Source organism: Varanus komodoensis, unplaced genomic scaffold (assembly GCF_004798865.1).
Source record: "Varanus komodoensis strain SLA01 unplaced genomic scaffold, ASM479886v1 scaffold1, whole genome shotgun sequence".
NCBI classification, from domain to species: domain Eukaryota; kingdom Metazoa; phylum Chordata; class Lepidosauria; order Squamata; family Varanidae; genus Varanus; species Varanus komodoensis.
In genome coordinates this window covers 47,463,946-47,479,645 of record NW_025335268.1, presented here as the reverse complement: position 1 = coordinate 47,479,645, position 15,700 = coordinate 47,463,946, and the positions used below count along the sequence as shown (strand labels likewise).

The following is a 15,700-nucleotide window of genomic DNA, read 5'->3' as shown; positions in this document are numbered from 1 at the left end:
TGACGTCTTAAAAATCTGGAGACCTACCTTCTGCCCAGCCCTGGTTTAAACAACTTGCTTGTTTAAGGTGGCAACTTGCTGAGGTTTCAGGTAGATGCATTTCCAGGCCAATTTGGAGATATCATGGATTGAACCTTCTTCTGTGCAAGATACATGGTGTGCCACCAGGTTATGGCTTTTTCCTATGTAATCTGCTTCAAAGCAGGATCTCAAGTTGGCCAGATCCAAGCAGGTTTGGAAAGGGGCTACTTTACTGCTGTCCTGGTGTAACTGAATGTCACTGCTGGGGGCAAAGCTCAGGCTGGCAATTTAAGCCTGCTGCATCCCTAGTTAGTCCACTTTTGCTGCAGCTTCATCTGAGAGTGAAGGAAGAAAGCAATTATGCTCACGATCGGGCTAAAGCTTGGCTTTCTTTCCTTCTGTTGAGCAGCCCTCATGATGACAGCAAAAGGGGTAAAATGCTGAGCCTCCAAAAACTGCACAGCAGGCAAAGCCTGGACCATGCTAATTAAGCTGGTGTAACCCAGGTAGCCCAGCAGTAGCCCTACGGCCAGAATTCATTTCCTCTGAGGGAAGTCCTATTCTTTGGCACCGCTTTTGCAACAGCTACAACATACTGGTATTTATTCATTATTTTATTTAAAACTGTTCTGTACCATCCCATACTGAGACATCTTGGGACAGTTTACAATAAATTTATTCTAAAAATAGAAATAGACTGTATTCCACAGTCGGGGCGCCACCAAATAGAAGGCCCTCCTTCACGTAGTCACCCTCTTGATCTCTTTCAAGGACTATTCAATTACTTCTACAAGTACAGCGTTTGCCTTAGAAGAAGATGGAAAGTGCAGCCATAAGAACAGCAAATATAGTCTATTCTAATTGATCTGTAACCTTTTCCAGCCTCTGCAAATTAAAAGAATCAAGGAAAGTATGCTAATATTAATTTATGGCTTTATCACCAGTTCTCAATATTAATGGAACAGAGTAAATTACAACAGAAGCAAAATCTCCTGCCCAGTTAGGACTGGAGAGGCCCAATTTAAAATTACCCTTCAGTCATGAAGCCTGATTATGGGATTGTTACCTTCTCTCAACCTAACCTACCTCAAAGAGTTATTGTGAGGCTAAAATGAAGTGGGACTTATGTAAGCTGCCCAAGCTCCTCAGAGTAAGGGGTAAGGATATTTATTTTATTTATTAATTAAAACATTTATATGCTGTCCTTTGCCGCAGCCTCAAGGCAGCTTACAAAAATAAGTAAAAATGTAATCCTTTTAAATCATTGGCTGAATCCAGATTTGGCCATCGTTAAACTAGACCCATGGGAATCAATGGGGCTAAGGTTAGTAATAATTGAAGTCTCATAGTTACCATCTTTTAAAAAACCAGCACAGACAATTACATCCTTTGGTGGTCTGTTTGTTGCTATTCTTTGTACAGTTATTCTTAATCTTTTATTGTATAAGCTGCTGTTATAAACACTTTATCATGTATTTTTTATTTTATTGTTTTTGAAAGCCTGTTGTTTTGGAAGTCTTTGGGCAGAAAAGTTTCAAGTAAAGTAGAAAGGAGGAAACATCTAGAAACATTTCAGTTGGTTGCCCCATAATAGGATTTACCTATTCCCTATAACAGAAAAAAAAGTTGGAACACTGTGCATAAAGAAAGCAGGGTGGTGTTTTTTTTATGCCAGTACCTTGAAAATGATGAACAAATCTGACTTCCTCGTTTGGGTTTTATTAAAACTTGGCATTATTCAGAAAGGCTTGTTTCCATGTTTTTCTTCTGAAGAACAAGCCAGTTCTTTGGTTTTTCCCATAAATTTCAGCCTTAGAAGCAAGAATCCTTCAGCAATTGTTTACTAGAAATGATGTTCCAAAGTGTTTCCTACCCTTTGAAGTTGACTGAATTGTTGGATTTTCTGATGCCCAACCCTCGAAGACTATGCTCTCATTTATATGCCGAGGCTTCAGTGATAATCACTCAGTTCGTGCTGAGCTGCAGCACAGCTGAAAGGGCAGAAGGCGGAGAAGAAGAGAGCAAAGTATAACATGCCTGGGAAAACAGAAACAGTTTTTCATGAGAAAGAATTAAGCACGATGGACCTAATGGATTTACAAACAGAGAAAATGGTTAACCGGAGCACTCTAAAGAAATATCAGATACTCTGTGCTGTAAGTATTATTCTTTGTATCCTTTTTAATGCCAGCATTATGTTTAATGCCTGATTTGCAGAGAGTTTGTTAAGTTTAACAGTATAAAGTTACTTAGTATTTTCCACTGATCATTTGGAAATTTCCTGGCAGGTTTGGAGAGCATGACAAGCATGGATGCTAGAGCAACAACAATTGCTCATCGTTGCAGCTGGCAGGGCTAAATGACTGATAGGGACACTTGAAACTTCCAGAGTCGAAGAAAGTTGCAGGCATCCTTATCGCCTGCCTGCACCAATCCGTAGGCACTGAAGTAGGCATCTTTCACTGGTTCTTCGAAAACAACAAGTAAATGACTATTTTATGACCCTGTCTTCTAAGAGTTCCCAATCTAACTCAGCCAGAGTATGATGGGTGTAGAAAGCAATAAAAAGGAAGTGAATTTATACATAAAAACATACTGTTGTTTGGAATAAGATCTGGGTCCAAATGCTTCCTTTGCCCACTACTGCCATGCGCTTCTGCTTCCTCTTCTTTGGCAAACCACTGCTTCTTCGTTACATCCCAACTGGAAAACAGTGGTTGGACTTGCCTGCCCAACTAGAAGTTTAGACTTATTCTTTCAAGCTTCCTTGTGGCAATTTCGGTCTGCAGGGCAAGTGCAAGCCACGGTTCGCCAATTCAGTTGCAAGTGGCAGGATGTGTGATGGCAGGAAGGAGGATGTGGTGTTCATCTTGGATCTGTGTCAGTAAATTGCTGAATTTAAACTTTTGTTAATAGGTAAGGCAGCTCTACATTCTTAATAGCTCCATTTCAGAAATACACTGCTTCATGAGAGGGTTTCCTCCAGGATCATCATTCAGATGTCAGCAGTAGGGAGGAGATGACCGCAATGAAGACCAAGGCCTCAAAATCCTATTGGCAACTGACATAATGGAGGGCAGTCCTTTCCAACCAGATGTGTTGGACCGCAGCTCCCATCATTCCTGGCTAACAGTCTGGAGGGCACCAGGTTGGGAAGGACTGATGGAGTGATTTCTCAGAGTGCTGTGGTTACTTTATAGCCCCTAAGCAGCAGGGATCCGGGGATTTCTGAAAAAACAGCATCTGAAACAGGGGATTGAATAGATGGTTACCTCATTCCCTGCGTGTCTGTAAACGGCATCCCTACCTTTTCCAGAAGGATATTAGTGGAAGGGAATTCCTCACCACTCACTGGACAAGTGATCAGCACTACTGAAGCCAACACCAGCTGCCATGTATGTGTAAATGTGGCCGTAGCACACAGGAAAATACCCAATATGAATTAACCACATTTCCTACTTTCTCTGGGGACTTGCCAGGGCTTCAGGCAGAGGATGCCACATCACTTGCTTTCTTATTTTAACTCGAGGCAGCAAAGATTGAACAGCACTGAAACCTGTCCATAAAGCCCTTTATAAGTACTAGCCTATAACAACCTCTTTCCTAGGAGAAATCTTTGGAGATGCCGCGTTTGCCACCTCCTTCTGTGGGGTGAGGTTGGCTTCCTTTACTGGAGTGCAGGTGAAGTGTTTTCTGTGCTGAGAAGTGCTGAATTTCTAAACAAGCTTGGCTGTGTCGATTCCCAACAAATGGATTTATTGCACAACATCCTGCTCGGATTTCTACACATGCACACAGAGATCTCAGGTTTTGTCAGTTTCTGCCAATATACAAGATCTGTCTAAAATATGGTAAATATTTTAGAGGCAAGGAGTCAATGAATCCACTCTCCAGCCTTTTGCAGGCTAGATGGAACCAGGCTGTGTGGCTTCAGGTCTGCTCCCCAGCAGCTATTTCAGCCAAGGACCTGCTTCACAGGCACTGCGACCTCCCTTCTGGGGGAAGGCACGGTGCAGGCTAAGCCACTGCAGTCCAAGCTGGGATGCTTTGCCTGCGGAATGTGCTCTCCAAGGTGGGAAGGCACGGCACAAGCACATCTCTAGCTTCCTGCAATGTGTGCCATCTCTGTGGCTGCAGGGAGCAATGTGTTCACGGAGCCAGCTAGGTCCCCTGCTACCCACATCCCTGCCATTATCTGCCCTCTGAGATCAAAGTGAGTGGGCATTCATTCTGGGGGTGTATCTTGGAGACCCACCCCAAAGGAAGGTGCAGGAAACTAGCAAAATCACCTATGGGAAGGTTTAGTTTCATTCTGCATGTTATCGTGCCTTGACTGAAGCAGACAGTGAACTACAGGGCAATCCAAAAAGCAAGATGAGCACAGGTAAATGATCAAGCACTAAGGTTTAGGGTCTGTAAGGAGCCAAGCAGGCAGGTGTGGTCAAAGTACAAGCAGAGATCAAATCACAGTTAACCATTGCAATATGTTACGCAGTCCGCAAGTCAAGTTAAGCATGAGCCCAAAGGTCAATAGAGCGGTGCATCAGCCACCCAGGCAAGGTCTAGGTCACTGGCAGAAGGCACCAAAGCTAAAGGAAAACCGCACTAGCTGGTCAGATAGCAAAGGGCTTTAGCACCAGATCCTCACCTGGATCTCAGACGCAGTATATAGGGGTGCCCTGGTGAAAGCCTTGCTGCTGCAGAGTCACTTTCTCTTGAGGAGCCCTTGTCTAGAAGAGAATGCCCCTCATGGGAGCTCTACTGAGTGAGGACACTCAGCCTCTGCGGGTTAGTCCTCTCCTCCTGGCAGGGGTGGACTTGCATCTACCTCAGCCAAGGTCTTCTGGCATGGATGGTTCAGTGGCATCCACCTCTGGCATCTCCAGTCCCTCCTCAGTCAAGCTGCTCTTCAGCAGGGGCATGACAATGCCACAGGATGCGGAGAGCACCTATTTCTACAGAGGAAAATTATGCCACACAGGGATCTTAGCTCAGGCAAAAGGGAACTCTGTACTCTTAAGACAGAATAAGCCAGGCAAGTCCAAAGTCCGGCCCGGGGGCCAATTGCGGCCTGTTTTCAAATTTCGAGTGGCCTGCAGACTCACTCATCCCCACCGGCCAGCGTTTTTCCCTTCCCCGCACAGCGGTTCCCGCAGCTGTCCCCTGCTGCCTCCTGCTCCTTCAAGGCTGGTGGTTATATTTCACCAGAAGATGGCAGTAGACCTGAGTCAACACTCTCGCCGAGTGACCCTTGTGACACAAGGCTTGTGTGCCCATTTCTAAACTGGCGACTGTAACTAAAAAAAGGAAAGTTGACAGAGAAAATGCCACAAAGGCAAGCTACGAGGTGGCAATGCTGATTGACAAGCACTGCAAACTTTTACTGAGGGTGAATTTATTAAAGACTGCGTGATGAAAATGGTAGAGAAAATTTGTCCTGAGAAGAAGCAAGAGTTTTCCAATGTTTGCCTGGCTAGTAACTCTGTGGTACGGAGAACTGAAGATGTTTCATCTGATATTAAGAGACAGTTAGAGGCAAAAGGAGTGGAGTTTGATTTTTTTCGTTAGCCTGCGACGAAAGCACGGATGCATCTGACACCGCTCAGCTATTGATTTTTTTTGAGTGGAGTGGACAATGACATGAACGTGAGTGAAGAGCTATTTGACCTCCAGAGCCTTAAGGACCAAACAAGAAGAACAGATTTATTTTTTTCTGTTTGTTCCACCGTAGATGACATGAAACTACTGTGGAATAAAGTCACTGGAATTTTTACGGATGGCGCACCTGCCATGGCTGGCGAGCGAAGTGGATTATCAACCCTAGTCTGTAACAAAGTCAGCAAAGAAGGAGGCAAAGCTATAAAACTCCACTGTATTATTCACCAACAAGTTCTCTGTGCCAAACACCTGAAATATGGTCATGTTATGAAACTGGTGATGAAGGCTATTAATTATATTCGTTCCAAAGCCCTGTGGAAATCGGACAATTCTTGGCAAAAAAGGGACAACCAATGTCAGAGCTATCTGATCCTGTTTGACTGGCTGATTTTTTAGTTGACATAACACGACATCTGAATGTGCTGAACACGAGCCTTCAGGGGCAAAATGCAGTGGTAAGCCAACTGTATTCACATATCAAAGCCTTTGGGACCAAGCTGCTACTTTTCCAAAGGCACCTGTCACAAACGCAGCCCAATACCACACATTTCCCATCGCTGCAGGAAATAATTACCAGTTTTCCACAGAACAATATGAGTGCACAAATAAGGAGGTATGAAGCAGACATCTCATCTCTGGCTGAGGAGTTTCAACAGCGCTTTCGGGATTTTGCAGCTATCGAAAAGGAGATCACGCTTTTTTCATCTCCTTTCTCTGTGGACCCTGATGACGCTCCAGACCACCTGCAGCTGGAGCTCATTGAGCTGCAGTGTGACGCCGAGTGTCGCAGTCGGCACCAACAGCTCCCTCTTGTCAACTTTTACTGCCAGCTGGATACAGACAGGTTCCAAGAGATTCGAACATTTGCTAAGAAAATGCTGAGCTTGTTTGGTTCGACATACTTGTGCGAGAAGCAATTCTCGGTAATGAACGTTAACAAGAACCGCGTGAGGACGGGACTAAGTGACTTTCACCTGCGTGACATCTTGCGCATCAAAAGCACTGTTTTTGAGCCAGACCTGGCCTATATGATGCAGTCGAGATCTCAGTATCACCCTTCCCATTAGTGCAGTTATTTGTTTAGTCTTTCATAAAATAGTTCATTTGCATTTAATGTTAATGGTTCAAAGAATGTCAGGCTGAATAGTCGGCCCCCACACATTTGCACCTCACCAAATCTGGTCCTCCTTGCAAAAAGTTTGGACACCCCTGGAATAAGTGTAAGCCAAACAAACTGTTAATGTTTGCTGAATAATGGAAAAGGAGAATACAAACATGACTCTTTTGCAGACTCATTCTTTTCATGCATTCTCAGTGGTAGATTATGATTGCACACAAACCACACCAAAGTAACAGGAAGAATCGGGGACATTAGATATGTTGAAGGAGCGGCACAATTATTTACTATTTCATAATTTCAAGCATTCCATTTAGGGAGGACAAAGTGTATTTCACACTGTGTTGCTATCCCTCAGGCATTTCCTACCAAATCACTGAGACTTGCTAACATGAACAGCTTGGTGAATCTGTGTAGGATCAGCATGAGTTTTGAGGAAGCCCCTCACATTTGCAAGGGGGTGGAGTGCTGAGCAACAGATAGGTAGCAGATGGCCTAGTGCTGGGAGCCTTTGGAGTTGAGAAGAGTGGATTTCTTCAAACTATCCTTGCCTGGATATTTAGTGCAGTTACAAGGAAAGGCTGGGAGATGGAGAGTTGCTATAACCCGCAGGAGTTCTGCGTACCTCTTCAGGCCTGTTGTCTGGATGAGTACAGACTTGGAGTGCTTCTGCTTCCGCTTGTGCTGGGCAGGCAGGGCAGATTCTGCTGGTGTACCGGTCTCTCTATTGCCCAGCAGCTTCCCTGCTGGAGCCCATAAAGGTTGTCACAAATGGGATCCTGGTGATACTCAGGGATATTTTCTGGGGCTCTTTAACATCTGTGCTAGGACAACCTTGCCAGGGACAGGCCAGGACTTCATGGCCACCATGACAAGCATAAGGCTGCCCCAAGTTATAGTTGGTCTAGCACATGAATCAGAACATACTCTATGTTTCCCTGTTGCACAGGAGAATAATGACCTGACCAGGAGAAGGAGATGTCTGTCTGGTCCCAAAAGAGAGTGGTTCTTGCTTCTTTTGAGTTCCTAATCTGACAGCTCCTGAAGAAACCTAGACAATATGAACTACTGTAGGCCAGTGCCTAAGCTTCCTTTCTTGGCAAGGTGGCAGAGCAAAGATAGGGGTGTAATAGGCAAGGTGGAAGAATGATGCCAATATGGAAAAGTGCAGTAAAGGGCAACTAAAATGATCATGGCACTGCACAACTCCCCTATAAGGAAAAGTTACAATATCTGGGACTGTTTGCCTCAGAAATGTGATGCGTCAGCACACATTTATGTGTGAGGGAACAAAACCCAGAATTTGTGGTATAAAACTAACACAAAACTTTGCCATGGTGTTGGAAGTAATGTAAAAATATCAATTTTTAGCATTCATCAGTTTCCACCGATAAGTATATGATTTTTGATTGTGGCACAAAAAACTGAATTTGTGGCACTAGACTTTAGTAAAGGTTTGACAACATTTGTGAGAGAGAAAGAGAGAGAGGTATAAACCAAGATTGGAACAGTACACACACCCATGAGCACCGGTACCTAAACAGCACAAAACATTTGTACAGTACTAGTTTGTGGTGGTTTGTATTAACAGAGCACCTCAAAAAGGACTGCAGTCACCTTTCTCTTTGTCATTGAGTGGTGAGATCAGCGGTTAAACCCAGCTTTCTGTGATCATAGGCTCCCGCCTTGATTTTATGGACAAGAAAGGATGAACTTATAGAAATCTATTTAATAAATGTTAAAGCAGAAAAAAAGTGGTTGGAAGAGGGCATGCTGGTAAACAAAAGCAATTTTGGGAAGTGCTTTTAAAAAAGTTGATCTCTGGCTATGGAAGTGTAAGGAAGAAAAACTGGCAGTGCAACACTCTACACGGCTATGTAATGGTAATGGGTCCCACCAGTCCAAAGGGAATTGTTTCCAGGTAAGTGAGCAGAGGAGGAGAGTTGGGAGGAGCCAGATCCACTGAGCACATCAGCAGAAGTACTACAGCCACTTCCAAAAGTAGCCTGCATTTGTGCAAGTGTCTTCTAATTCCTCTGGGAAAGGGACGCCTAGCAGTGATACCCCTTCCATACATTCCTGACCAAGCTGGGGAAAGGAAGACCCTGCTGAGCAGGATCAACAGCTGTGCTGGGGCAATGCAGTGCAAGGTAAGGCTGCGAGGCGAAGACAGGAAAGGGATCACTTCCATGGCAGAGTTGTACCAAAGTGGCTCCAAAAGATAATTTGGAAACCAATTCAAAGCAAGTCCATCCTGCAAGTATTTTGAGAAGATAATGCTGCTCTTTGCTTTTTGGATATGTATGTATGTATGTATGTATGTAAAAATTTGTATGCCACCCAATTGTGCCATAGCAATTCAGGGTGGCTCACAGTCATAAAATAAAACCCAATAAAATACAATGTTCATAAAATATGGAGAAAAATACAAAACAAAGGTCAAGTTAACTATTAAGTATTAATTTTTTTTTTAAAAAAGGAGGTCTTTACCTGGCACTGAAAATAATATAGGGAAGGCGCCAGGCGAATCTCCTTGGAGAGAACATTGTACAATCCTGAGTACATCAACCCAGAAGTAAATCTCATTGAGCCTGATGGGACCTACTCCCAGCTAACTAGTTTTGCAATAACCAATGGGAACATCTCTGAAATATGCTTTCTGGTGGGCAATTTTGTTTGTGTAAAGGTGTCCATAGATTGGTTTACTGTTTCTATATCACAGCCACCCAAATACACAAATGCTCATTTGGTATATTTCCACTGTTTGCTCTATACATGTTATTGGCAAGTAGTAAATAAACTTTAGGGGAAATTGGTGAGGTTTGGCTTTTACAAAGTCTTCGCCTTATTCATAGGAGGGTTGATTGTATTTCTTGCTGCTACAGACCAGATGAGTGTGTGTACATGCTTACCAATGAAGGATATAATTTCATCAAATGGATGGATCCTAATTCACAAAATCTTATGCTATAATAATTCTGTTTATCCTTTACGATTCTTCAAGATGTTTCGTAGCTTATGGCCAGAACAGTCATGGGGACTCCCTAGAACCAGAAATCAGGATAACTGGTGTTCTCATGTTCTTCTCACCTTTCTGCCCTGAGGATGAGAGCTTAATGTAGCCTGTTGGGGAAAATGGGGTCACACTTGTGGGTGGCATGGCCCCTGCCTCTGCTGAGTCAGGCAGCAGGCTCTGAGTCATCCATCACTGTGAAAGAAGAGATCCCAAGCGTAGGAAAGTGGTCCTTGCCTGGAAGCAGCCACCCACACTTTTTGCATCCTTGGCATTTGTGTACTCAGAGCAAAGCACTTTAGCTTTCTCCTGGTTAGAAGGAAATTAATGTGTGTATAGTTCACAGAAAGAGGTGAGACTCTCACTGGACACCTTTGTGGGAATGCCCCACTGAATTCAGTGGGATTTCATTGTTATGGTCCATCAAGTTGCTTCCAACTTAGGCTGACCCTATGAACACCTTCCAGAATGTCCCACCCTTCACAGCCCTGCTCAGCTCTTGTAAACTCAAGGCATGGTAGCTTTAGCAGTATAAACTTTCCATATTTACTCAAGAGAATTCAATAGGATTCATTTCCAAGCAAATGTGATAGGATTGCAATTGAGACCAAACTGATGCTTTGGCATAAATATGCAACATGAGATGGAAGTGTGCCCCTTTCTGTTTTTTCTCCCTAATTGAAGTATTATTACAATTTTGAATGATTCCAATAAAGTAATATTCAGAACAACAGTAGAGGGGAGAGTTAAAATAGGGGAGGGGGCATGAATCAAAGGTTTGGATCATACAGTTATGATCTGTATGATGAGCACTATGATGCTCCAAACAGTGGGAGGTTCCATGAATGTAGCACCTTTCTGAGTTTGGTTGCCAACAGGGGTTGGCAACTTGTGGCCTTCCAGAGGTGTTGGCCACAACATTCATCAAGTCTTCAGTGTCGGCTGTCCTGATTAGAGCTAATGGAAGTTGTAAGTCAAAACATCTGGGAGGCCAACAAATTTTCTGCCCTTTTACAGAGGGAGGTGATAGGAAGCTTATGGAGCTCTGTATTGTTACAAATATACAGATTGAGCATATGTGGAGGTTTGGCTTGAACACTCCAACTAGCTGCCAAGAATCCATTTAGGGTCTCCATGAAAAAAGCCACATCTTAAGCTACAGCTGGCTTTTCGAAGTCCAAAGCTCAATCACCTTCAAATGTTCTTTTCACTGAGTTCTTGCACACACCATCCTTGGTATGCTGGAAAAGTTTGGGAGGGATACAACTTACCAAGCAACACTTGAAAATAATAAGAGATTGGATACTTTTTAATCTTTTTCTTTATGCAGCAAATATTAATCATTGAGTTGCCTTAAGCGTATGTTGTCATAATGAAATTGCCTAGATAAATAGTTCTATTATACAGTACACAAAGTTTACTGCTTTCGCTTGAGGGGACACTCTTGTAAGATATGATTCTACTCTGAAATAAGTGACATTTCTGCATTATATTTGGTATGTTTGTTCAGAGTGAAACTCAATTCAGGACATCATGTTTTCATACTACATGACTAAGGTACAGCAAGCCTTTAGCTCACATGATTCCAGCCTTTCCTTTTGTAGCCGCAATGAGCTCATCTGTTTTTTTTTTTTTTAACAAACCACAGTTCCTCATTACGTCTAAACTCAGAGAGCTGTGATTTGTTAAACTGCAGTTGGTGAACAAGGCAAGAGCTGAAATAATGGATGCCATCTCTGTGTTGTCCACTCAGGTTGAAAGTGTTGTTTAGTCTTCAATCCATTGCATTATAGGAAGCAAGTTTTTATCTTTCTTTTTTAGCTGACAGAAGGACACACAAAATCCATTTAAATCAATCAAGCTTCAGCTTATGAGAAACAGGAAGACCATATAAAAGCACATGTATATCAGGAAGTATTAAAATATTCTAATAGAAAATGTATCCATATTATAACTTCAACCCAGAAAGAGACAAGTGCTGGACATTGCCAAAACCTATGATTAAAGGTAGCAATAACAGTATTCCACCTCCAGCAGTTAGACAAAATCTTATTAATAAGACATTGTACTATCCAGTAGACACAAAACACAATATTTTGTTGAATAAAACAAATCTGGATTCTATCAAATGTTGCAGTTGTAAAAATTGCCATGGGTCTGCTGCAGGCAAATTGTATTTGGTAGTCAAATCTGGAAATAGTAAGAACTTAAGATCTTTCCTCAGCTTGTTCATTCAAGACATTTTGTCCCCCAATCCTTAAATAGGGATTTTGCCATGAGGTCAATTTAGCACAACTGTAATTGATGTAATATGGTTTGCCACATGTCTCCAATTATTCTATGAGCAGGAGGAACTTTATCCATTCTAATATGCCAGAAGCCTCATGCTAACCACTCCAATGGAGGATTCCAAACCAAGCCATGGTGAAAAATCTAATCTAAACTGAAAAGACCATGAGTTGTACAGGTGAGCAAATAGGCCTCAGCAGTATAATACAAGATTTGGAGTGCTAAATCCACTTTCTTTAAACAGAAAATAGTTTTCTGAGGTTTTGTGGTAAAGAGGGACACCCCCCACAAATTATGTAACAAAGAGTTAAGCTGAATACATATGGGAGCTAATTACAGCTAAATAGGTATAGATTGCAGTGCTATTTGATACCAAAATCTCAATTCCAGTGCTGTTGTGGCAGCTCCCACCTTAGAGAGTGAAGCCTTTCTATTCAAAGGGCTGAGTATGGACCATTTGTTGGCAAACAATGTGCACTGTGCCATTTTAACCTTTGGGCATCTCTCTTGTTGTTGTAACAGGTTCTTGTAGTTTCTTTGGTGGTTGTAGCTCTTGGACTTGGTTTAGGACTCGGACTGAGGAAAACAGTGCAACCACAAGGTAGGTTTATACTTTTTATAAAGTGGTCAGAATGCCAAAAGGAGGAAGAAGTATGTCTTAGGCTTGTTGTCACTGAGAGGGTAACTAGTGCCTGGGAGGGAGCACTTTGGAGATCAGTGCTTTCTGGTGGCTACTTAACTTCTCCAGAAAGGAAGAAAGGCAACCTCAATTTACACACATTTATATAAAATCTGCACATGCTAATTTTATGTATTATTGCAAATCTAGAAACAATTACTGCAATTTAAACAGAAATGCATCCTGTTTCCTCCATGAGAAAGTCTAGACTGAGTGACCTGCCCTGCTCAGTCTGATGTCCACATGCTGACTGCTGATGGACCTGTTCAAGGAATGTGTTCTACCCTCAGCTGGTCCTTGATATTGTTATGCTGGGCTTGGACTGGGCAGCCCACGAGGAGAGGATCTCTTTAAAGAGAAAAAGGTCTTTCTCTTGGAGGACACATGGCCATCCTTCCAACAGGGGCTCACACAGATGAATTCTCGGGCATTGAGTTCATTAAGAAGGCTGGGGGTGTAAGAAGGGACTCTTACCATTAGATCCAGGCATACCTAACCTGCTATGGATTGCATTTTATATTTAGACATAGTGCAATGGTGAAGAATGCCGGGCATATTACACTTCAAAGAGGGCTTGGACCATTATTTCTTATCACAGCCAGTGTATGACTCTGCACTTGTTTACTCATTGGATTGTGGCAGGTTCAGTTATGGGATGTATCGTAGCAGCAGCACTGAGTAGTAGATACCGAGAGCTCAGAACAATCTGGAATGTTAAAGGGTTCCACGTTTTGCTTTGTGTATGCTCAGAGACTTACAAGTAAAATAAAGATGTTTGGCAAGAAGCGCTGGTGAGTCTGTTACTGCTGGGAGGGAGAACTCAGCTCACAACAGAGAAGTCATTCTTGCAACCTGCATGATTCATTTCTGCCCTGGCCCTGGGGACTGTGCTGAGAGGTTGGAACCATTTTACAACCTCATAGCTGGGTTTCCAAAAAGTCCAGTGGCTTTCTAAATACTGTTTAGTGGTCACAGGATCGCACTGTTAGAGTGGTAGCACCAAAACAACAAAACCCTAAGAAAAAAGGTGAATAGGATATATAGTGAAATTGTCCTCTCAGTTTATTTGCCCACAAATAATGCAGTGAATTTGTGTGCAGTTCTAAATTTCTACCCAATGTCAACAGCAATACAACAAATGACTTTAAAGTAAAAGGAGGTCCACACAAAATGATTATAGAATGTTATGTTCATAAAGCATTATGCCAGGGTAAATGTGCAGGTGAAATTAAATCATCCTTGAAAGGCCAGTGCAAAAAGTATGACGACTAAGATCATTGTATAATTCATGCATGACGGGTTGTCCTTCCGATCTAAAGATAACAGCTCCAAATTCTCAGTCTCCCAGGCTGATCTTAAAAGACCTTTTAACATCCTTGAAGATATCTCTTGGAAATTAACATTCACATTATTCCCCCTAAAAGTAGAATACATGATTCCCTCATGTGCTGACAGAACTGGATCCAAAAAAGGGACACTGAGAAACCAGTGGAAGGTATCAGGATGTCCAGAGATTTGCAGAAGTAAATGAAAAAAAAAAAACAAATCAAAAACAACCTAAGAAGGCAACTCTTTGAAAGAGACTGAGCATTCTCAGGAGTTGGGGGATTTGGCGTGTCACTTGAAAGAGGAAAGTCGGAAATGACTGGTGAGGGGAGCGCCATGCCTGTTGTAGGGCACAACAGAGTGGTGGGCTAGAACCCTGAACGCCTGTTACAGATGATCACGTGCTTCACGTACCTGAAGGAGCACCTCTTCCCTCACATGCCCTCATGTCCCTTAAGCTCTGTGGGAGAGGCTTTGCTCTGGGAGCCCTCTTTAAAGGAGATAAAAAGAACAACTACCCAGAGCAGGGCCTTCTCTGCGGTGGCACCTAAATGATGGAATGCGCTTCCTGGAGAGGTGTGCCTGGCACTGAGTTTATATTCATTTTTTTATTTAATTGCTATTTTAAAAATTAATATTTTATCATTAACCGTCGCTTTTTGTTTTTGTTTTTATATAATTTTATGGAAATGTTATTGTTTTATTGGTTTTAATCGTACATTTGTAAGCCATCTCGAGATGCCGAGGCATGTGGTGACGGCATATAAAAGTTTTAAATAAATAAATACTTGTTGTCCATAATGATAGACCTGTGGTAGGCCCCAGCTGAGTGTCCACTGTGAGCCACGGTCAATGACTGGGTTCAAATGCCAGAACAACCTATTGTGGATGATAAGAACTTGAACCAAATGAACCTGGACCAACTCCCTCAGGGTCACCTGTTCACAGGTAGCAAGACACCTGATGATCCAGGACCTGACAACAACCCCCTTGCCACTCTTGTCAGGCCATCACCGCTGTTGCTCACCCCCACAAGTACCCAGGTGGCACTTGGCTCATCAGGCACTGGTTGAGCGTCTATCCTGTTGAACCCTTTCCCTTCGCTGCAGCTCTCCACCCCGCTGTAATTATGTTTCTCCCTGAAAAACACAACGTTCAGATTGACAGCTGTTTTCTGAGATAACCATTTTGACAGCCATGCTTAGGATTAATAAGCATTATCTAAGTTTGTGTCATGAACACCCAGGGGCAGGGGATAGATGTAACTGGCACACCATCTTTCTGTGTCCCTAGTGCTACGTGCAAAGTATATGAGGTCCATAAACAGGTGGAACTGCTGTCTCCCATCATATAGGTGATGCACATGAACAAAGACACTGATATGTTATGTCTCTGAATGTCTGCAGTTGCCTTTGTGGTTCATAGGTGTAGCTTACTGGGGAAAGTCAGAGTTCCTCTGGCCTGCCAAGCTTTGAGCTCCCCTTCCCAAGCCCCAAAGTCTGGCCTGCAAACCCCATTGGGCAGGAGGCAAGGAGAGGAATTCTCAACACTGCAGAATTCTCAGCTTGGTGGAAACTGTCCTATACCCTTGGCTTTT

General features: G+C 43.0%; 1 protein-coding gene across 1 annotated transcript in view; it reads left to right on the top strand.

Moving 5' to 3' along the window:
* Positions 1-2,031: 2,031 nt before the first annotated feature.
* Positions 2,032-15,700, top strand: part of LOC123020578 (venom phosphodiesterase-like) — a 56,821-nt gene continuing 43,152 nt past the window's right edge. Inside the window, exons 1-2 of the mRNA XM_044424488.1 lie at positions 2,032-2,177; positions 12,621-12,699. Coding sequence (XP_044280423.1) covers positions 2,055-2,177; positions 12,621-12,699 — 202 coding nt within the window. The 5' untranslated portion in view covers positions 2,032-2,054. The remainder of the gene's footprint in view (positions 2,178-12,620; positions 12,700-15,700) is intronic.